General features: G+C 40.0%; 1 protein-coding gene across 6 annotated transcripts in view; it reads right to left on the bottom strand.

Moving 5' to 3' along the window:
- The window catches only part of SPATS2L (spermatogenesis associated serine rich 2 like), a 116,514-nt gene that overhangs the window by 33,152 nt on the left and 58,697 nt on the right, over positions 1-24,665 (bottom strand). For 5 of the 6 annotated variants that reach the window (XM_069022113.1, XM_069022114.1, XM_069022111.1 and 2 more), the window contains one exon: positions 10,249-10,312. In XM_069022113.1, coding sequence (XP_068878214.1) covers positions 10,249-10,287 — 39 coding nt within the window. In that variant the 5' untranslated portion in view covers positions 10,288-10,312. Of the gene's footprint in view, positions 1-10,248; positions 10,313-11,670; positions 11,820-24,665 lie in introns of all 6 variants that reach the window. The other variant, XM_069022115.1, reaches the window with a different exon arrangement.

The following is a 24,665-nucleotide window of genomic DNA, read 5'->3' as shown; positions in this document are numbered from 1 at the left end:
AGCTTATGTAACAAAATCCTGAACAAAGGATTGAACAAATGGGATGCTGATGCCTGAAGTGGCCACCTAAAAGCAGAGACTAGACAAGAATAAGGGAATAAAGGTAGGTATCTATTTGAAGGGCCTTCAAAGGTACACCCTGGGGAGTCCAGAGGCTATTGCAAAGATGGACCCCAAGATGGAAGACAGGTCACAAGTTCTTCACACTTTTATAAGTTTGGTTTATTTGCATCAGGGTTAATTCTCCAATTAAAGCTTCGGTTAATGATGTAATTTCCCCAAGCTTGCCACCCCCCTTTAGAGGCTTTTGGTTTATACTTTTTGGGCTTAGGATGGTCTGAGTGTCCTTGGAGAGCAGGCCTGGAGAGGCATGAGAGAGCAGAAATTAACAGGCTACAAGAAACTTCAGAGTTACACACTAGGCAGTTTTTGAAGAATATGAAAGTTAAAACCTAAGGCATCAATGCCAAATGCTTCCTTCAGGAAACTGCTGATGGATGAGGTGTTACACCCACAGATGACTCTGGCATGCCATACTTCAATTTCACAGCATTTGCTATTGCTGTATTGTCAGTATCCATTGATACCAAATGGAATTCAACTCATGATGTTTTAATAAAATACTCCTACTGGAATCACATTGATAATTTATTTTCTCTTCCCTATGTACTATAGCTGAAAATAAATAGTTATATGAAACATTGTTGCTATTTTATTTTAAGGCTATAAAGATCAGAACAAAATAAAAATATTTAAACATAATTAGCAAAACAAAAGCCTGTGAAAATACTCTGAAAAAAAATGAGAGACTCTGCCAAACCAGTTTATCTGTTCCAAATTAGCTTTATGAGCTTCTGTGTCAAGACATCCAGCATGTATTTACAATCAGAAACTTGTTATTGTCCTGCAAATGTTTATCTGGCACCGTCCTTTGTCATCTTTCTGTGGGAATACATCCTTGATTAGGGTGTACTTTATTTACTGCATCCCAGTGTCATCATGATAATTGTAAAGCAGTGTGGTCTTTTTATTGTACTGTGAAATATAATTGCGAAAAAGTAATACATGAAGATAGAGCTGTTTAAGGGAACTAGGCTGGCTCACATGGCAAAAGCATTCACACTACCTTGTCTTAGCTGTCCAGTAAGATGCTGAAGGACAATCTCTATGGAGTCTCCATCAATGGAGATATCAAAAGGTGATTGAGAACACTTAAGTGCTCAGATTTGACCAAAAAAATCTTATTTTGCTGTAGTATGTTCACCCCACTCCCCAAGCACTGCGTTTCCCTGTCCTGCATACTTCCATAAACCAGGAATCATGGCAGATTCTCTCAATGCACAGTGATGGACAGCTCAGATTCCTGATGCCTGCTGGACTCGTCTTCAGAACTACAAAAGGCTCATACTTGGCTTCAGCACACAATGTTAGTACAGCTACTTAGGACGATTTATTCTGTTCCTGTCCATCATCCCACCACACCCCTCTCTGAAGCTTTACATTTGCCCACAACTCCTTTCAGATAGCAAGTCTAGCCTTGGACAGTCCAGGCCAAAGCCATAGCTTAGAAGGCAGTGGAGTTAAAGTGCTTGTCTACTTCCCAAGGACCCTTTCCCAAAGGCCTGTCTCAGTCTGTCTAACGTTGCCATGCTATGACTGAACCAGGCTTGCCCACAAGCTCGGTCCCCAGCCAACAGAGGCTGCTTCAGAATATCGACTCAACAGGGGCAACTGTATGTTGAAGTTCATACAGACTAGGCTGACAAGTAGACTGCTTGACCCAGAGGCTGTTGTTGCCAGAAACTATCCAGAAAAACCCCTGTCTGCTCAAGTTTCTCTCTTCAGCTGACGTACATGCACGGGGAAGGAAGTGAGTATAGCACTCTGCTATGTACTGCAGGCAGCCAAGTGAAAGCTGACACAGATCAATAGGATGTGCAGAGAAAGCAGTGGAAAACGGCATCATTAATCTAGTGATTGTGGGCACAGGCATGCTATTTAGTGATTAACCTGCAAAAAGCGTGAACGGAGTTGGCTCCATAACAAAAGCTGGCAAAGACACTAAGGTAGAGCAGGCCACAAGTTGCAGTCCATTTTATATTCAAGCTGGTAGCTCCCAAATATTTTCACCATGTGGATTACATCTTCATATTCTCACAAAAAAATCCCTTCTTCTTTCACAATCATGTGGATCATCTCTCTGCCTACTCAAAATTGCATAACCTCCTTGTGGTAACTGCTTACAGGAAAACAGTAAGAAATATCTAGAGTATTCTAACCAACTTTAAATATAAGCATAGGGATTTCACAGAGCTTCTAGGTCCTACTTTGCTATGAAAGGTCTGCGAGCCTCAAGAAGCATCTGGAAACAACCAAGTGAGGCTAAGATCTCACTTGGAGGATCAGGCAACTTGCCACAGTGCAGTTTGGAAACTTCCTAAAGACAAGAAGAACATCTGTGGGGTGGAGAACATTGACACTCAAGAACTCAACCAAGCAGACTATGTTTTAGACTAAAAAATCAACTGAAGACTTTCTGTTTGCACTGTGTGGTCTTTGTTAAGAGTTTTTTGCTTAACAGAAAAAACCAGAATTAAAAGCTAAACTGTGCTTCATCCAACTAGTACTATAATTAAATACAAAAAGGTTATGGAAACATTCTCGTTGTGGAGATAACCCAGAAAAACCAAGATGATGATCTTAGGAAAAATGGTCAACATTACAGAGAAAAGAAATTAAGCATATGACAACACTGTGGACACAGCCCTGGTTTAGCTGGACTACTAAAAATTTTGATTTAGGGAATTAATATTCTGTAAAGCTCAACAGTTCTACTGCCAAAACCCAACAATATTTTTTGTTGACCGTTGCACAAAAAATACATTTGATTATCTTTCTATGTGGAAAATATAAAAAAAATGAGAAGTTTAATGAAATAATTCCTCAGGAAAAGAGCATCAGATTGCAAAGGAAAGCATCCAAGACCCAGGAAATCCCAAATCAGAAGTTGCTTAGACTTTTAAAAGCTGCTTCTCTTGTGTATGTATGCTGTGATATCCATGATCCCTACAAGTTAGTGTTTCTCCTTTCCAGATTTGTGCAGTGATTTATGTGGGTGAGAAGATGAAAACTAAAATTTGCAACCAGTAGGATGCATCAATATTAATACAGACACACACACACACACATATATAACCATCTCAGTTCAGAAACAATAAAAGTAGATATAACCCCATAATTCCAACAGAGCAGAGATCCCAGAAGGTTCTTCTTCTAAAACAAAGTATTTTGTCTTGTAAATTTTTAGGAACAAAATGGCATCATGTCACCGTATTTCTTCTGGAATTTCAAAGACAAAGATCTGTGTGCCAGACATCAGGTGTACAACATATGCACTGTTTGACCAATGTTTTAATCCAGAATAGACTGGAGCTGTTGCACACAGCAATGAAAAAGTCAGCAATTACTGGACAGAAATTACTGACACATGGTTACAAGACTCAAATTGTGACCTGACAGTGCATCTGGGAGGAGGACAAGGTATGTGGAGGGAGACCAGGCTATATGACAACTTTCACCTAGAAATGCAAATTTCAAGGTCCCTAATACTACACCCCTTAGTCCTTTAACCCTAATTTCAAATGTGTAGATTTCTAGGTCTGAAGCTCAGCTCTGTGCTCCCATGCAAAATGTGTCCCATTTGTTTCTGGAAAGGGACCTAGTGATAGAAAAGAAAAAGGCAAAGGGAGGGATAGGAAACTTCCTGACAGCATAAGCCTAACACAAATGCACTTCTCTAGCTGTAGGTCATAAGAGACCTAACACAGACTGTGAGGAACAGAAGCATATCAAAGCTCCATGAAAGCTTGACAAATATAAGATGGCAATGTGGACTTACACAGAAGGGCTCAGTGTGAGCTGGACCTAGGCAGTCCAGGTATGCTGGTTCCTCTCTGGTTCACCTGCTAGCTCAGGTGATAAAACAGCCCTTGTGCTAGTACAGCTATACATCTGACCCACTTACAAACCTCCAGTTGCTTGAGAGAAGTCCATCACTTCCCAATCCAAAAAACTGTACAGAGGTCATTTTTATTACAGCTGTGACAGGATGATTCCATGGCAGGAGGTAACTCCTAAATTTCTAAATTTATAGTCCTCAAACTCAGCAAGAACATCCTTCTCCTCAATATGTAAGCAACAGAATATGCAACTAGAATAATCTGATATTTATGACTTCTCATCAACAAACTCCCTTAAAAAATATTTAGCATGCTAAAGGATGAAAGAAAGTACCAGAGAAAAAGAATCTCTTACCATGCAATGGTACTGCATTAATGCCAGTCTGCAAAAGCTAACTCAGCAGTGTACTTTATTAGATTTCCATGTATGTGGGAGAAAACAGTTTTTTTTCTACTTACTGAAACCTGATCATAGGAGAAACAGCATTACGAGACAGACTACAAGGAAGTCAATTATTTTAATTATTTTGTGAAACATCCTGTTTTTACCTGGTGTAGATTCCCAGTGAACTTCTGTCATCATCTGGATGCTAGACAGCATTCTGGGACACCAAGAGAATTCAGTAACATACCTTCAGAACCACAGATAATTAACACTATTAATGTCAGCATTAGTTGAGAATCTGTCGCTGATAGTAATTAAATTCCTGGGCTTTCCCTCCTGTAGCCTAACATGCAAGCACGTTAGTTTGTTTACTACTAAGAAAACTTTCTCAGAATTTCAGCTTACAAAAGCTACTTTCAAGCAATCACAGATCTGAAATAGAAATCTGTGATCTCGAAAAAAACTGCATACAGTCAAGAACGTAAAAGACAGAATGCAGGTCCACCTCCACTTAAACTCACAATCCAGAGCTCAAGTAATGCTAATGCTTGCTGCAATTTGAGCCAGATTATGTCTCATCAGGATCAGAATTCCACAGTCATGAGGATGTTTTTATCTCTTACAAAAAAGGTTGAAGACTGCCCAGAAGTGGAATCAAAACTGAAAAAGGTTTCTAGTCCCCTCAGATAAGCTTCTACCTCACAATAAAATCCCCAAGGTCTATCAGATATACTTGACTATTTTTCTGATGATTACTGTTAAACATCTCACTTGGGGCAAATTTTTGGCTCACCTAAAAAAAAAATATTAAATGAATCAGTAACAGGTTACTTCTGAAGAATATAGCACACAGGAAAGGATACTGAATTCTATCCTCTCATGGTAGCTTACTCTTAAGTTCTCACAAACATCCATCTCACAAGATCTTCTGGGTAAGTCAAGCTCAAAAAGAAACAGAGCCTGCCTGGAAGCTGTGACACCAGATTACCTATTCCACATGCAGAACCAAGCTGACAGTGCTGTGTATTCCTCTAAGTCCTTTACGTGTTCTCTATCAAGTTTCAAATGGTTCCCAGGCAACTGTAACAACATGGACTCAATCACTGCCTGTTTGCTGCTCTGCTCCATCTGGTCCCCCTTGGCATCATCTCAAAGAGGATGTTTCTGGTGAATAAGTAACATATCCGGGGTTCAGAGAGTTTGTTTATGTATTTCTGACATAGTGACAAATTGAACTTCTTTGCTGAAAGCTCACGGCTGTTCTGAAACCCCTGAACACAGCTGCTGTAATCCCCTTGAAGTAAGTTACTATTATGGTCACTTAGACAGAAATATTCTTACTTATTCTTGGTTAGGAAAACTAACGCAGATCCACCTTCACTTCGTACTAAACACTAAGATCAACAGATTTTCTCTAAGTTAAGAACTAAATTAATTTATAAGTATGGTTATCAAGAAACACAGACATTTCCTACTTTATTTTCACTCCATGTCAGTAGCAAACTTTTATGTACACATATACATCATTCAACTACATTACACCTCCAGTTCCTCCCAAATCCTGCAAGTGAAGCGGAGAAGAAGGGCTGCCTGCAGAATACTGCTGGTTTTGATACTCTAGGAATTTAGCATTAGCAGATGTCCTGGCTACATTAAGCAAGAAAATGCATTTTAAAACCACTTCATGGCAAAATTTTTTAAAAGGTTTTGAACTTCTACACAGACATATTTCATGAATACAATTTGACTTGGTTGCATTTGGAGGTTATTTCTTACATTGGAGACATTTTCCCAGAAGCTTTACTAAATTCATCCTGACAAACTGAACAAATGTTGCTAATACCCCCTTTGAGCAGGTCTGTACCTCTCTTTCTGCTACATGATCATCAGTTCATCACTCTGATACCTTCTGATCATTTGTTCCTAGTAAGCCCCAAAAAAGTTCTACTTGCTGCAGTAAACTTCTTAAGGCACTTGTCATGGATTTATTATTTCACTCTTACCCATGAAATAGAAAGCCAGACATTCTAATATGTTATTTCAGGATTCCTGAAAAGTTTGGCTTAGTAAGAACTGTTCTGCTTGAGTGATGACAGCACCATTTACAGACATAAGTCTGTGATATCCTTAACCCAAGCTAAATGGCTCATCAAGTGACAAAAGTGCATTTTGATCAACTTTTCTGGTCTTTGAACAGTCCATCTACTTCAACACGTGGGCAAAGAACAGCTGCAAAGGTCAACTTTATGGAGAAAGTGAAATCACGGATTGGAAACGATCTGCTTTTGTAATGTATGATTTTAAATTTACATACTACTTCCATTCCTTCCACTCTAAATCCTACTCTTTCCTTGCATGCTGACTGTTGCTTATGAAAACCACATTTATGGTGTAATGCAAACAAAACTGTGAAACCTCCAAAACCACATCTGAATAAAATTTCCTTCTAGCAGTGCTGCCCATCTGCTCCTCCAGCTCTGACAGTTGAAATGACAAATGAGAAAGCAAGCCTTTCAGGAGAATTTCAGCAAAACTTCACTCCTAACAGAATCTCAGAAGGAGAATTTTCACCTGAATGAGTATTTTGCTAGTTCCATCTGACAGCAGATCTCACTTGTTCACACATGTTTAGACACACAGCAAATTAAAAAAAAAAAAAAAAACAAAAGAAAAAATATGGGCCCAAAAGCAAATCCTGAAGTTTAAACAATTCCTGATATTTCTTTGGATCAAAACCAGAGTCACATGCCAGAGCTGAATGGTTATCCTGGGGAGTGCCTGATATTCACTCTTCTCTTGTTAAACTAAGAGGGTCTAATTGTTGCAGGAGACAATACATCACTTGTATTCCTCACTCCAATTGCTTCTTCTTTGGAAGCCTTGTAATTCAGAATCTCAGCACCTCTTCTGGTGATGTACTAGGTTAATGCTTGAATACCTCCTTTGATTTTATGGATTTTGGATGTAAGCCAATGAGTTTGGCTCATTTTATCCTTTAATCCAGTGAACTTTTGTGCATATGATCTGAACTATGTATAACACTCAGTCTCTGAAAATCCTGATACAAAAAAAAAAGTCCTTACTTATCCTGTATTATCAGGCACAGAGATGAGTGTTATCAGAGGCAAGAGGGAGAGTGGCACAGTGAAGGAAGACTATAGCAAGGGTCAGGGCAGAGGGAATTATTCTGAGAGAGATCCTGATGGTAAACTTCTTATACTAGTTATGCAGACAATTAATGACCTTTGTGTCTGCTGAAATGCAGAACTTAGGTTATTCCAGAAAATCTGCGGGTTATATGCATGAAAATATGGTAATTGAAAAAGTCCTGGCTCCCCCACAAGAGTATCACAGCTGCAGGAGTTTCTGCCAACTATGGAAACTTCCATTAGTCTTCCTAACATCACAGGCCAACATTTATATAAATCTCTTGGGGGAGAAAAAAGAAAATATAAAATAAAATGTTTAACCTATTGACTTTATGAACTATGTCAGCTGAAATGCCAAGAATGAATTATACAAGTATCACTACCACAGTAGCATTCTTTTACGACTCAAATTCAGGGGTGGGGCTTTACAGAGTCTGGGCATGAGCATAATGCCCAAAATGTCTGCCTTGGCCTCACATCACTTTTAAAACAGTGGCAGAGGTTTTAATTTCTTGAATAACTAGAAGCTGATCATGGAGAGAACACAGGGAAAGGTCACCACTGAAAAACCCCCAAACAACTGTCCCCCACCCTCAAACAAAAGAGCAAACATGCTGAAATCTGCATGGGATCTGCACCACATTCTTACCACAGTGAAACAACCTTCAGTTTAAGGAGAAATCTGTGTGCTACTTTTGCAGAAGCTTCCATGAGTAAGTATTTGTGTGCAGATGTGCAGGTCCTTTGGCTTCATGCAAGTCCTAGCAAGATCAAAGCCTTAAGTACATTATGATCTGCAAGCACTAAGGAAGAAGAAAAGGAGAGCTGGGAAGGAACTGCATTCTATTCTGTTCTTTTAAACAAGGCCTGCTTGTATTTACACTGATGGCAATGGATTTGTGGAGCTCAGCAGAAGTATTGTATTTATAAACCTTGGTTTTCTTACTCAGAAATACTGCCTCCCAAAAGGTGGATAAAAGTAAACATTAAACTCACTCTGCTTCAGTGTTGTGTAGCATGACCATGTAAGCTCTGCAAACTAAGAGAAAGGGATGTGATTTTGACTCTTACCAGCACACTGTAAATATGTCGGCTTTTCAAACATGCAAATGAAATCCTTACGTTTCAGCAGTTTATGTGCAAATATAATCAAAAGCAACTCTGCAGGATTTCTATGTTCAACCCTTTCCTCACATTTCTAGTGCATCACTCAAAGAGTTCTGAAGCTAGTCACGTTTTGGTTACTCGGTTTGTTGCTGCCCATGCTGTAAACAAAATACGAGATACCAAACAGAGCCATTGCAATCCTGTTTTAAAACAGGACAGACTTGTCCTGGTGCAATGGCTCTCTGAGCACGACACTTTCCCAGCTGATGTATGTAGATTGCATGAGGCTTATGCTGTTTGGTCACTAACCCTTTATTTAGTAGGTTATTAATCTTTATTTTCCAGAACGAAACCCAGTGATTTTGCAAAAGAATTTCAATTGCTATTAAACTAAGTTTTCAATTTGGCATAGGGATTTAGTGGGACTTAAATACTGATGGAAGATACAGGAATAAAGAGTAGAACAATTTAAAACAGAATGTATTGATCCAATTATTTGCCTGCCTAAAAATGCATACGCTCACAAACATTTGATTTTGGACACTCCCAGCAGATATCACACATGGAATAACAGATATCTAGCATGAATAAAAGTCCTGTTGCAGTTCCTCATTCTTAAACTTGCAAAAGACAAACATGTGATTTGTAAAATCATGCACTTGTAAAACTGATTTAAATAAAAAATTCAAGCTACACAGTAAATATGCAGAGTTTCAATTTATTTACTGAGTTGTATTTTGAGAATTACTGTAGTTTACCTTTGAGTACTCTGGCACCAGGAAAAAGAAATTGATGACATTACTTTCTACTGCAAAATCATCATGCTACTCAATTTTAAAACCCTGTGCTGTTATTAAGGACTAAGGAAGATATTCATCACCAAAACAGAGATTCATATTGACATCCAAATCCTCAAGCACAATGAGCAATTGAGATGTGAACATCAAATATAAGGTAAAACTACTCAAAAACCAGGCACCTGGGCAGTGCAACAGGTAAGGAACTGTTACCCATAAACAGATATAGAGCAAAGGAAGTACTGTTGTTAGATTGTCTCTTCACAATCTGCCTGCTGGGAGTCACAAAAGATCTCCTGACCTATCTCTTATCCTAATTAGCTTTAGGTCCTTTACTGCTCCTGAAAGGGTGATGAGGCTCGAGCTCCAGCCAAGGATATGAAGAAGACTCAAGCACATGGAATGCACTTTGTAAAACAGACATACTTTCATAGGAAAAAGTAATCTGCTCTTTTCAGATCCTGCACTTTTAGGAATTTCTTTAAGTATTACAGGCATAACATTCTTGGGCAGAAAATTATTTTCTAAAGGGCATGTTTCCTCAACATGATTGTGTTTTGTACAGCAGCAATCATCCCAAAGTGCTGTTCTCCACAGCATCAGTGTGCACAGGAATTACAAAGGAGTAAGAGAAGACTAGCTGACAAAACAGTCTCTCTGCAAAAAACCAAAAATGCTTCTTGTCAAGCAAGATTCAGATTAGTCCTATCAATACCCGTCTGTGTACTTAACTTAATGCACAGAGTCAATACACATTAAAGTTCAGTATGTGAACAGTGTTGGAAAGAGCAAAAATGAAATATGTATGCAAATATAATTTTGGCTTGCATTGTATGGTTACTTAAACCTACCTTTTCCTTGATATTTACAGGAGAATTGATTTCTGCCATCTCTATTCAGGGGAGAGTAGTGTCTCTGAAATGAGAAAAAAAATCAAAGAGATTAATTTGGAAGTTTTAGTCCCAAACCTGTCAAAGCTACCACTGTAATGACTAATTGCATATGCTTACCTGTAAGCATTAGAGAAACATAAGAACACAATGTCCTGCACAACAGTGCTCAATCTTGCCAAAAACCAAAGCTAGTCCAAATTTCAAACCTTCCCCAGATTAGTTCTGCAAGCACATTTAAAAATGCCTTATAGCTATGAATCTGGGTAGAAGATGTATCACACTCCTCCCAGCCATGCCTCCCAGACCCTGTTCTGAGGCTGTGAAGAGCAGGAATACCTTAGATGAACCCAACAGCTCCTGTTTTCTCATTCACCAGCATCCTCAATTTTTGCCAAAACAATTTATCAATCAATGCAGTCCTAAAAAGCAGCTAAATGTGCCAGGAGGTTGGGCTGACAAGTGCTGCATGGCTTCTTGTTTGTTTTTTTAATTCAAAACTAATTCAGAGGATTTAGTCACACAGCTCCTACTGAAACTAACAGGGTCTGTAGATTTAAATCTCTAAGTCTTCTCTGAAAACTTGGGCACATGAATGGAATTTGCATGTGATTAAGAAACCCTGCAATATGCTTTCTACTTCCAGTTATGTGGCTGGGTAAGTGAGAGACACTCTACCACATGATGAAGAGTTAACACAGGGAAAGGAGTCCCATTGCCTAATCTTGCTTCCAAAAAGCAACTGCCTTAAACTTCACTAAGGAACAGAGCTGAATCTTCACATTTTAAAATTAAATCACACACAAAGAATCATAGCAAAGTCAAATTAAATACAAGCCTGGTTTGGTCACTCTCTTTAGCTCTATTGTACATTGATAAAAAGGTATAGGTATAGATATATGAGAATGAACCCTTAAGTTCATTCTAAGTTTTTAAGTTGAAACACGTCCTTTTACCCATGTGAGCCTTTGCTATGTGGACTGATATAAGTGTTCCAAAAATTCTTCTAAATCTCTTTTAATGCCCTTAAACAATCCTTCCTTAACTCCTTCTTTGAAGCATAAAAGTTTAGTAGAGTTTCAGAAATTAGGCACTTCTCTTACAGTATTCACTGACAATGTTTAGATCTTATAATTAATTTCTGTATGCACCCGTTTCTATCTAAAGAGATAAGAGTTGAGGAAGCATATGGCAAAGAGATAATGGGAAGCAGAAAAAGAAGTTAATTTGAGTTTTGGTCTGATGAAGAGCCAAAAGACAAAAGTAACCATTTCCATTGCCAGCTATTAAAAAGACATGCTTGAAATGAGTAAGATTGCTTGTGCCATCTCCATTTTACTATACCATGAACAGATGTTCTACTAGAACTCAAAAACCTTTTACCTTTATTACGTCAGTGGCTCAAATGCTTGGCCAAGACTGGAGTCTCACTGTGCTTGATAAGACTTCCTGGCAACTGGGCCACTGTGTCACTCTGAAGGCCTTACTGTCTGCTGGTATCTCAGAGCAGAAGGTTCCCCTTCCTGCCCCTCCTTACATCAAGAATGAAAGAGCTCAAATTAGTTTCTTTGTCAAGCCCACCCAAAGGCTAAAAGCAGAACTAAAAACATCTGTACAGAGCAGGCAGGAAGATCACACAGAAGGGAAGTTCAGGGCAATTCCATTCCCAAGATTTAGTGTGTTCCTATAACACAAGAAAGGTGTTAAGAAATGCTTGTAGTCTGCAATCCCTAGACAACATTTTTTTAATGTACTTCTTGTCTTTTGCTGTCAGCTATTTCTCATTCCAAAGGGACAAAGAACATGAAATACAGATAACCAAATTTCCCATGCAGACTGGAAAAGTCAGCTCTAAAGTTACTCTAAGTCTTCATCTCCCTTACTACTTTTCATAAAAGCAAGCCTCCTACCTAGTGACATCAAACCCACACTGGATGGGTCCTATTCTCTGTTTAAGAGATAACAGTATGTTAAGGAATAGTTAATTTGACTAGTTTGCTCTTGTATCTAGTACTGAGCAGATTTTGTAATGTTAGAGACAACTGATCAATGCCTGCCCTCTTGCATACTGATTCAAATACACTTAATCTGACCGAGCACCTTATAACAACATTAACAAAAGCAGTAAAATCTTTTACTCAAGAGCCAAACACACAACACAAAAACAAGCTCAATAAGAGTTAGAGCTAACAAACTCTTCTGGCCTTAAAAGTTTATTAATATATTAAAACCAATAAGTAATGGAAAAGATCTTTGTCACTTTAAATCCTCAGGTTCTTTTTCAAACATATATGTTACCAATTTTGTACCAAAATTGTACATTTTAAAACTGCATCTTGTATAAAGCAAACTAATCCAAATAATGATACTTGGTGAAAGCCCCATGCCTCTCAACTAAGGTTTCTTCAAAGATACCAGCTAAATAATCCTTCAAATTTAAAATAATTTTTTGATTAAACCCTACTACTTAACCAATTCTACTCTTTGTAGCAATGCTCTAACTTGATTTAAAACCAGACGTAAAAACTTCATTCAACACTTTGCCAGATTTGATGTGCCTCTTCTTTGCTGTACACTGCAGGTGTTACTATGATTATAGCCTTCCACCAATAAACGTGCTGCTGATTCAGCTAGCTTGGAACTGTGCAAGCTGTTTCAAAAAGATCTGGTATGCCCCACAAAACATACCCTCTGCTTCTTTCTTCCTTACTCTCTTTTTTTCTTTTCCTTTTAAGATAAAGAACTAAGAGGACATCAGCTTTTACATATGAACCCATTTCTCTACACTTCACACTCTTCATTAATATGCATATTACAACTGTCAAAATGAAGATGCTAAAACTGAGTTGGAGCTATTTTTCATTCACCTTCTCCAAGGACAGATAATTGAAATAACATGCATAAAACACTTACTTGTTTATATAACTCAGTCCAGCATTGCTTGTTACATAAAATACAGATGATACATTAAAAAGAAAATGTCAATGCTGCACTAATTCTTAAAAGCACCATCCTTTATGACCATACTTAATAGCTAAAAAATTTAATTTTCTTATTGTAGCACCAACTGATTTATTGACTTAACTAGTGTTTTTGGTCTGATGTTATTTTAATCTCAGTATTGAGCAACTACTTAGTTTCTAATCCTGTGGCAAAAGACTATAGCACATCCATAATTTTATGAACAAAATAGTCCCACTGAAGTTTTATAAGCTTTATCTCCAGGCTTGGATCTAAATTTGAGCTGCTACATTCTCATCCTGAATTCTTCAGAGAAGCTTTTTTCTGCACAAGTTGTGAAACATCAAGTTAGGACCCTCAGCTGAGCCCTAAAGGCACCTAAAGAACAGTACTTTACATGTAACCAACAGCATGCACACAAAAGAACGTTTGGAGAAAGGTCTTTGACAGAAGATTTTCTGCACTAGCCAAGATTAAGTTAATACAAGTACTAAATTTAAAACACACAAAGTGTACTGAATATGAGAGATTCTCAGCTTGAATGTCAGCTTACATGCTTTGTCTTTCTCCACATCTCCTGCTTGTATTTGTGCTCCTGAAATGTCACTGCATATCATGCTAACAGACTTCCAAGAAAAATAAATGAAGGAAAGAAACCCCAAAAAACTACAAAATCCCTTATATAAATGGATCATTAATTTCTGATACAAATTTCCAAATGCACTACCTGAAGCAGGAGATCACTCTCAGTTTCTCATTACATCCTGACCTCAAATACTGACAGAGTGTTTTTTCTAAACCTATTACACAAATCCAAATGAAACATTTCACCTGCCTTGTAAAATGAAGCATTTCAGTAGTATTCAAGGAAATGCTGCAGAGAAGACTGGACTACTTTGTCAGAGTTTTACTTCTCTCCCTTACCAAATGAAGCTATTCATATTAGTCTGTGCAGGTTGAAGCTATCATGAACCTGAAGCAGGGCATCTACGGCGCTGGCACGTGCTCTGTCCTGCTGACCTTAACTGTAAGTAGCAACATCCAGCAGGCAGATAGTTACAGGAACAGCCTTTAACCACTGCAGAAAAATATGTCAGAGCTCACCTGTCACAGCTTTAAGTATGTGGCTGCTTGCCCAGCCTTTACAGAAGTTTGTGTTCTGTCTCCAAGCAGCTGCGAAATCCCACTGCTGCTGTGTTAAACTCCCAAAAAATGCCCACCACCTTCCCACTGGTACCAGCATCAGAGGTATTTGGCCCACAGACACCTTCCAGCCAGACAGACCCTTGGGTGAAGCTGACAGACTCCATTCTATACAACATTATTGATGGGTGGGATTGTCTGCATCTCAAATACCAAGGAACCACAACAACTCTGTGTCTTGCCACTGCTGCAAAACATGGCACATTTAAATTTCAGACTTCAAAACTCTGTCAGAAAAAGAAGAGGTATGCTCCCCACTCCTAACAACAACAACAAATAAAGTCTCCTTGCAAATACACAGAGAGGAAAAGTAGTTTATGAAAGCATAAGGGTTGCCAGAAAGATACAATTTGTGAAAATGCCCTGTCACAGTAAAGTCTATCAGAGTGGAGACTGTGTGTGACACCTGCTCCACCACTTCTGACATCTGAAAACACAACTTTGGCAAGGGGGAATCAGAAAATTCCCCATTAAACAGCACATAATAATCTGGTGTTGGGAGGATTTCCCATCAGTAGGCTTATGGATGAATGCTTTCCTACGCACCAAAAAATGTCATAGTTCCTCATCTGCCCACTGCAACTGTTTCCTTTTATAAGGAAATACCACCCCAGCAAACCAAGAATTCCAGGTCTAACTGACTTGACCCTTGCCAATGCTTCTCTAATCCCAGTCACTGAGTGAGCTTTCTCAATTAACAGAGAAACTAGAGTTTACAATTTTGTCACTCAAATTTGTTCACGAAGTAGAACAACACTAGAATATGAATTTTAATTATTTTCTATTTTTAACTATGGATCGTTTTGTCATTTCCAAATACGTCAGTCAAAATCACCCAGCTCCAAAAAGCTAGACAGGTATGGGCAGAACAAAGAAATCACAATTTTAGAGGAACTTCAAAAGACAAGAAAAAAAATGCTAAGTACCTGTGCTGGTTTTGGCTGGGATTGAGTTAATTTTCTTCACAGCAGCTACAACACAGGGATGTTGAAGTTACTGCCAGCATTGCTTACACAGCATCAAGACTTTTTCTGCCTCTCATCCCACCCCAGCAGCGAGGAGGCTGAGGGACACAAGAAATTGGGAGGAGACACAGCCAGGACAGCTGACCAAAGGGATATTCCATATCATAAGATGTCATGCTCAGCATACAAAGCTCTGCCACTCAAGCTCACTCCCATGGGGAGGGAGTGAATGAGCAGCTGTGTGGTGCTTAGTTGCTGGCTGGGATTAAACCATGACAGTATCTAATGAGATTGTAGCAGCCTGCACTATGCTTTCATCTTCTCTATTTCTACCTGCTCTACAGCATTACATCTCATTTTCAAATGGGATTCCTACCCCTGTCCATATATATTATATTACACTGCCTTGCCTGTAGACTTCCACATGTTCCAGGTAAAAGCAAAACCAGCAGAATCAGAGACATGTGGCCTCCATTTCACATTTGACTTTGTTTTTCATTACAAAGAAATGCTACTAGAGAACTGCACATGAAGCCTGAGATTAACACAATTTTTCTGATGCAGTTTTAAGCTAATACTGTTGCACCAGAAAGACTGAAAAAACTCCAAGAGTGAGATTTCAAAATTCAAGTATTTCAGAAAGGAATTATTTTGGTTTTCACTCAGATTTTATTTAAATAGAAGAAAAAATAGTTAGGTCAAATAGGCAAACATCAGCATGCATATGATTGTTAGTTACAACGATTACTGCTCTTAGTTGTACACAAAGCCCTGCCACTGATGTTGAAACTACAAGAAATCCAAGATTCAGACATTTGTCTTCAGTATCTTGAGATTAGCAGTGGGTATGATTTTCTATTTGCTGTAGTCTAGTGTCTAAAGATAAACATAATAATTAAAAAATAAATGCATAAACATAACCAGAGTCAGGAGCACCTGAGCCATATTAACAAATGCCCTCACAGCTGTCCTTTTAGCCTTTTTGTCACTAGAAATGAACACACCTAGCAAAACCAACATAAAATGTTATTAATACAGAACCAGTGGTTTCCAATACTGTTTTACATCTTTCTAATGACTGCATGTAGAAATCTTCTATCCACACCATCATTTTGTATTTCCTGGTTTTCTGAAGTTTGAGATTAGCCACTTCGGACTAGTTAAATACCCCAGGTAATTTTCATGACATCTGAGGCCTTTAAAATCCTTTCTTTTAAATGCCTGCCTAAACATATGTATGAGAGTGCATGTACATTCCAGAATATTCCCCATTTGCAGAGTCCAGTCCCACTTCCATCCCTGGTCACGCTTTTCTCAATCACAGAATGCAGCTGTTGCCTCTGCATTCTTCCTCCTGCTCAGCTATTGCAGCCAGATTCTCTACTGGTCACCACACTCTGCCCGAAACCTATTGGCTGCAGATCTGGAAACAGGATGCAGGAAATAAAATGTCTCACTGATTCCACATGCAGCTCTGGATTCCTACAGAAAGGAGGCTTATGCTCCCCCATTGTTTATCACCTCCTCCTGAGGGTTTCTGAAATGTCTGACTAGCCAGTCTGAGGAAGAAGTGGATGTCTCAGATCTACAGCCTTGCAGGCTGCTCGCTTGGAAATGGGCAGTAAGGAGTAAAGGTTTGGAAAATGTGCAGTAGTGCATTAGGAACTCAGTTATGCTATTTAACACTATAAAGTCCATATGTGAAAGACCACAGACCTATCTGCTAAAAAGAAAAAAGGGACAGAGGTGAGAGTGGGATACATGAGGAAGGACAGTCCATAGCACCTGGGTCAGTGTGCTTCTGCCTTCTATCTTCCTCAGATTTCTGCCAAGGGCAGGAATGGCTCTAAGCAGGTACCACAGACACACCACCACGCCCAGTCAGTGTTGCAACAAAATGGTTAGGTACCAGTAACCTCTGTATCTCATTCTGATAAAACCCATTGCTCTCTGACCTTGTTCTGCTCTCCTCTTCCTAAGCAGAGATGGTACCATGCATGTAACCCAGGGAGAGCCTGTGCTTCTCCCCTCTTGTCACCTGACTTGCTTCCCTCTCCCAGTTCAAGTGTGTGAGAAGCCAGACCACTACATACGTGGGCTCCACAGGCATTTGTGTTTTCACAGAGATGTGGTGTGTGAGGGATCCTCAGGTCCTCCCTGCACTTGGTGTTGCAGCTCCACTGTATTAGAATCCTGCAGAGGAACACTCTAGTCCTTACCAAGATCAGATAAAGAGAGCGTCAAAAGAAAGCTGCTTGGCTGGCATCTTCCCCAAACTCCATTAATATTTCATCCAAACAGTTTACAAGTATTCAGAGATATAACGTATCTTTTCATACAGACATCACAAAAGACTCCGGCTGTATTTTCTATCACTGGTCCACAGACCACAGCTCACCCACCCTTGGCTACAAGCAAGGCTGCTTGCAAACCCACTTCCTGTACAGTCTTTGAATGCTGGGTCTGTCCTATTGGAGCTAAGCTCTTCTCTGACACAAGTTTCAGTGTGGCTTCCCCAGAAGATTGGTGTCACTGTATGAGCTGGTGTTTGTTCACGGCAAGTGACTGACACCCTCAAACAGTGACACCAGTTACCACCTCAGAGACCTGGAAGTGTAACAAGCTGCTACCTCTGTAGAATATAGCTCGGGCAGAGAAGAATCCAAAACAGTAGTTTATACTTAGGTCATTAACACCATCCTGCCTCTGAGCAATGGAGATCAATTTAAAAAGCACTAAAAAAAGGCCAGCTCTGCATTATTTACAGCAACATGTTAGAATGAAGAATAGAGATACAGGAGGGGATACATGCAAGTCCCATGTAGAGCTATGTATCCATGTTTCAACAGACAGGTAGGTACCAGTACAAAGTAAATACTCTGTAACTGCTGACATATGTATGTGTCTGTATATTACAGGCAGGCACATACAAAGAATGAATAAAATGCTTTATGAAATAATCATACTTTTAAGTAAAATAAATTTGAAAAGAAACTAAGTACCATTAATTTAAAAAAAATAGCATTCTAAACATTGGAAAACATCTCCAAAACACATGTGACTGCACATTTCTTAAACAAACCCTAGGAATTCAGATTTTAAAAAATGTCAAATTTCTGGAAGGGAGTCTTGTTGCACAGCAGCAAGACTGTGCAAATATTTTTCCATGAAAGGGTATTTTACAGGATAGAAGAGCTATTTCCTAGCGAACATTCAAGGGACTTAGGCACAACCTCTGAAAATTCCTACCTCTTTCCATACTGATTAGTAGCCAAACGTTTATTTTCAAGCCAGATCCTTTCTAAAGTTGCACAGCTTGCCATGTGAAGCAGTGAATCAGTAATCTGAAGCCAACAGTTTCCCACCTAAACTATTGCACATATCATGTGTTTGAACTCCCTATCTAGTTGTTTTTGTCACCTGAATAACTATCAAATATAAGGCTAAAAGTCTGAGTGGTCAAACACACATGTAGTTCTAAACTGAGGTGACAGCACTTCCTATTGCTCTTCTTTTTGACCCATCCAATTTATACCACCCACTTAAGAAGGGAACACTCGGCTACACCACTGACTCTTCTCCACATTAAGAAGCTATAGTGAACTACAAAAATATCAAAAAGCTGAAATAGGGTAAGGCAGAAAGTTTCCCAACAATTTTTCATTTCAGAGTAGGAAATCATCAATTCATTAAAATCAGAACTTCAGAAAAAATGAGGAGTCATTTTCTATAAATGTTTATATAAAGAAAATGAAATAGCTCAAATGGAAGAGACAGAACTCATCCCAGCAGCCTAGTGATAAGGGAACATCTCCATTTTACAGACACTGAAGATCTAGTGCCTGTTCCAAATCTGCCTCCTGTTACACTAGGAGAGTATTTTAATCCCTAGGCCATTCTTAAAAAGATTTTCTCTGAAGAGTTTTTTTATTTCCCTCAAACACACCTGTATTAGTCTCCTAGAACCAGGTAAGAGCCAGCAAAGGCATATCCCCCACTCCAGAGCTCCAAAGGTAGGAAACCCAGAAGCACTCCATCACTACCACAACTGCCAGTGGCTGCCCAGGATAAAGTATCCACTTGCTGGCTTCTGATGCTCTCCACTTCAGACACTGCATCCAGGGGCTCTGTATCCTCCCCACTCAGCAGGAGAATCTTGCTGGAAGCCTACAGGCTGTGCTCTGCTGGCTGGCATCCTAGACGAACATCTGCAGAGCATCACTGTGATTCAGCATAACCTGAATTCCTGGTTTTACTACGTATATCATACTACTAGAGCTGAGGCCAATTGACAATAGATGGATTCAGCTACATGGTCAGCAAAATGGTTCTCTCTAACAGGCAGGAGAGAGGGATGGGGGTTCTGGAAAGAAAAATTCAGACAGAAAACTCGCTTTCAACAGTTAAGACTTGCCAAAATAAACATTACCCTCTTGCTCTTCCTCAAGTGCCTCAAAATATCTTACCAAGCATACTGATAAAGAAGAGTCAAATAGCAAAATACAATCTACTCAAATTCTACATCTGCATGGCCCTCCTGCAAAACAACAACAAAAAAGGTTAGCTTTCAGTTTTTACAAATGAGGTATTATCTTCCAAGTTGTGGTTGCCAGGGACTTGAGCTATTAAGCCATTTATGCTGGGTCCTATTTCAGCTCAGAACAGAATGCCAAGAGACAACGTCGCTCCATTTGTTTCTGCGGTTGCCCAAATGTGGACTGCTACAAGAGCACAGCATGGGAATGCTAACAGGGAAGGATGTAAAGTGGGAGCCTAACTTGCCTCAATCACAGTGGTTTCTCTAAACAGTAAGAGCAGAAGTACAAAAGTGCATGCCAGAAGTGTTCAAATTCACACTTGTTTTGGACATCAAGAAATAAAGTATCACAAGGAATCAAACTTCTACCAGCAGACTGGTACAGTACAGTAAGTTCTCAATCTTGGAATAAACCTCAAGTTCAAAGATGGTCCTGGAGCTATTCTGATTTCAGCCTTCTTTCTATGAAGTATTTGAAGTTCACATCACCTTTCCTTCTTGCTCAGACATCTCTGAAGAGCCAGTTTACTATTGCTAGATGTGCAAGGCTGATTCTCAGCAAATACAATCCTTTGAATTCAAAGAGCTACGTGGACTTTAACCAGCTGCTTGCTGGTCCCACAGGAGCCCCCCCAGCTGCAGACAGAGAAGTCATCAGAGCTGCCCTGACCAAGCACACATGGAAGCACCACAGTCATGATGAGATGGCAAGTTTACAGTGAGTTTGGGGAAAGGAAGCACTTCACCAGAGCTCTGAAAGAGCTCCCTGAATAAAGGGCTTCTGATGAGAACTGATAAAGCCAGGTGCTCAACTGGAGGCAAAACAGACCTGAAGCAGCCTTAGGGTGGCAAGACCTCAGGTAAGTAACATACATTCAAAGTATAGGTAAGCATACTTTATTAGTCAGTGAGGTTATGTATATGCTTGAAGGTAAACACCTGATTTAAATGTGCTAAAGCAGTCTGAACCTTCCAAATCCAAACACTGAAATTAAATGCAGCCTTTCATTTTCTATAACTAAGTCACCTCATATAGGTCCTTTGAAGAAGATGCAAATTTTTCCTTGAACAGTATTTTAGATTATTATATATTATATACATATGTACACACACAAAATGTATGTACATAAAAGCTCTAAAAAATGTTGACAAGTTTCTCTAGTAAAATGACCCGATGTATATCCACAATGAACAGACATAGGCCCAGCAGTATTCCCACGTTAACAGTACCTGTACAGTCACACACTACACTGGAAACACCACCACTGACATTTTGGTATTCTCAGATTTACAACAAATGCTAGTCTCCTCTCCTCCCCCACCTTCCTACTGCCAAGGAAAACACTGATTTTCTGATGTTAACAAAAGGTATTCCTGGAAACAACAACAAAAGCACACAAATAAGTTAACCCATAATTACTTATTGTTCATACAGTCCTTCAACCTAATTGCTATTACACATGAATAAGTTGCTATTAGAGCATTTACTGGACTTTGAACTGCACTTTTTAGAGGAAAAACTCAAAAGAAACCCATTATTTTTTTTCATCTGAAACCCACACTACCCATCTACATCAAAATTAGTTGTAAAAGTACAGTCAGTCAATGCAGACTCTGTACTGCCAAAAGTATGCAAAGACAGCTTAACCAGTCCCCCCTTTCACACCCTCCCCAATAGTGAGGAGACAATCTCAAAAAACTTTGCTGCTTCTGAAGGTCAATAGCATATGAAGTGTTGCTGACATGCATGAACTGAGGTTCCCATTTAGTCAGATATATTAAGGTTTTGGATTTTTTTTAAAATTTCAGGTTTCTTAACTTGGCAAGGGCAATACCAAGATAAAGCTGTTTGACTACCTATGACATATGGATAACAAATGGAGTAATTTTATCAACAGAATGAAAAGAAAATAGTTTATTTGTTGAGGAACATTTTCAAGAAAATAAAAGTATGTCTTATTTTAAGGTACTTCTCTCAAAGACAGGTAAGCTCAGTTACACTGTATAGCACAGATACATATTCTAGAGCATCTTTCAGCTAATCTGTTTGTGCCCATTCACTGGAAGTGATCTATCTCTGGCATGCCAGAATCCATGAAACGATAATAAAATCTGTGGACAAACCTTCCCTTTGCATCTGTCCAGAATTTCTGAAGACGAATATTTAACACAGCTTTGGAGGACAAGGTAACATACTGTTTGCTTCACAGAATTCAAAAGCATCAAATTAAGCTCTAACTTGTAGTTACCTAGGTTACTACTTACCACTGCAGGCCCTACCAGTTGAAACCCTCAGTGTTCTAAAGGATGCCAAACCCACTTTTCTTGGGCAAACATAGATACCAGCACGTTTCAGATGCTGTATTGGGTTTGTGTGGCAATGTTTTGATAGTGGAGGGGCTACAGGTGTGACTTCTGTGAAAACTGCCAGAAGTTTCCTTCATGTCTGATAGAGTCAATGCCAGTCAGCTTCAAGACGGATCCTGCCACTGGCCAAGGTCAATCCCATCAGCAACTATGGTAGTGCCTCTGGAAAAACACGGTTTGGGGGGGGAGGGGAAAGCTGTGCAGCAGCAATTGCAGCTAGAGAGAGGAGCAAGAATATGTGAGAGGAACAGCTCTGCAGACACCAAGGTCAGTAGAGAAGGAGGGGCAGGTGTTGGAGGCACCAGAGCCGAGATTCCCCTGCAGCCCATGTGCAGGGGTGAGGCAGCTGTGCCCCCGCAGCCCATGGAGGACCACAGGGATGCAGAGATCCACCTGCAGCCCATGGAGGACACCACATGGGAGCAGGTGGATGCCTGAAGAGGCTGTATCCCTGTGGGAAGCCCACACTGGAAGAAGCTCCTGGCAGTAACCTGCGGACCCATGGAAAGAGGAGCCCATGCTAGAGCAAGTTTGCTGGTAGAACCTGTGATGCCATGGGGGGGTCACGCTGGAGCAGGCTGTGCCTGAAGGACTGCAGCTCGTGGGAAGGGACCCATGCTGGTGCAGTACAGGGATCCATACTGGTGCATTTTGAGAAGAACTATAGCCCATGGGGAGGATGCAGGTTGGAGAACTTCACGGAGGGCTGTGTCCCATGGCGGGGACCCCACAGTGAAGCTGGGGAAGAGTGTGAGGAGTCCAGTCCTTCCTCTGAGGAAGAAGGATCAGCAGAGGCAAATGACCATGACTCTCATTCCCCATCTACCAGCACTGCTCTGGAGAGGAATTAGAGAATTTGGGAGTAAAGTTAAGCCTGGGAAAAAGGGAGGACTGAGGGGAAGGCGTTTTAAAATTTAGGGGGTTTTTTCTCATTATCTTACTCTTACTGACTGGTAATAATTTAAGCTAATTTCTCCAAGTCTAGTCTGTTTAGCCTGTGATGGTAACAGCTGAATGACTGTCCCTGTCCTCCTCTTGACCCATGAGCCTCTTGTTATGTTTTCTCTCTCCTACCCAGCTGAGGAGAGGAGGGACAGTGCAGCTTTGGTGGGCACCTGGCATCCAGCCAGGGTCAATCCACCATAAGCACACAAAAAAGCATGTTTTGTATGTGAACCTCAAAATTGCCTTAACTGCCATGTTCCTCTTCTCACTGCTGTTAATTAGCAACATTACAACAGCACTGACAAGCTCTTACATATTGCCTGTGGGCACTATCAAAAAACCAGTGCTGGTTAACAGTTACCACACTAAGCAAGTCAAAGTCTCAGCAAGTCCAACTCCCTGTATCTCAACTTCCTCTAACCATCCTGCCAGCAGTAAGAACTGCCAGACAATAAACAGAGCTAGGTAGGAATTTCCCAATCAAATGGGTTTTGTTGGGGTTGGGTGAAGCTACTTCAGCATAACCAAAACATTTCTCAAACACCAGCTAAGCAAGGGCTCCCCAAAAGCTAACTGAATTCCCTATTAGCCAGTTATCCTTTCCCAGAAAGCCCAAATCACAGCAAAACTTGGGATAAGCAAAGTTCAGCTTAACAAAGCAGGAAGTTACTGTAGCTTGTGCAGACACAAGAAGAGCTGACCACAGCATTCATTATCAAGTAAAGCCCTGTATCAGTTATGCCTTTCCTTCATTATTCTAGAGCCTTACCAAGTAAAGGCAAAGGTGACTCCTGAACAGCTAGTCTTTTTCAAAGTGTATGACTGCATTTTCATGAAGCCATGCACAGAGTTATCATCTTCATTCATAATGAGCAGTTCTGGCAGTCACTCACACAGATTTCTTACTGCAGGGAAAAGCACAGTCTGAGCTGCCACAAATTCACGTCTCCAATTTAGCCACACACCAAAACAAGCAGGGCTGGCTCTGCAGGCAGCAGACGTGAGCTGTGACTGGATTCTGTGGTTAACAGAGCTCTGTCCCTGGCATCCACAGAACCAAGGACCTTGGCTGAAGAGAGCTGGATTTATAGTTGCTCATAATTCGGACTCTCCAATAACAGAGAAAAAAAGAAGACCCATGTATGAGAAGCAATTTACACAGGATGAGATTCAGCTCCACTGGCTGTCTTCCTCAAACATGCAATTTGGTTCCCAATGATATTGACACAGGTAGAGTTGTTCCAAGACCTGAACTTTAGCTATCATTATTTTTCCAGGGGTTCTGCTCATTAACTGAGATCAGACAGTCTAGCCACCTTGCTCACAATCAGAGCACAGCAAACAGGGCTTTTTAAACTGCCTGAACTGTGCAGTTGGAGGAAAAATACAAGAACTCTTTC

This window comes from Aphelocoma coerulescens, chromosome 7 (assembly GCF_041296385.1).
Source record: "Aphelocoma coerulescens isolate FSJ_1873_10779 chromosome 7, UR_Acoe_1.0, whole genome shotgun sequence".
NCBI classification, from domain to species: domain Eukaryota; kingdom Metazoa; phylum Chordata; class Aves; order Passeriformes; family Corvidae; genus Aphelocoma; species Aphelocoma coerulescens.
Note: the sequence above shows the minus strand (reverse complement) of the source record. Positions and strands in the feature narration are given on the sequence as shown.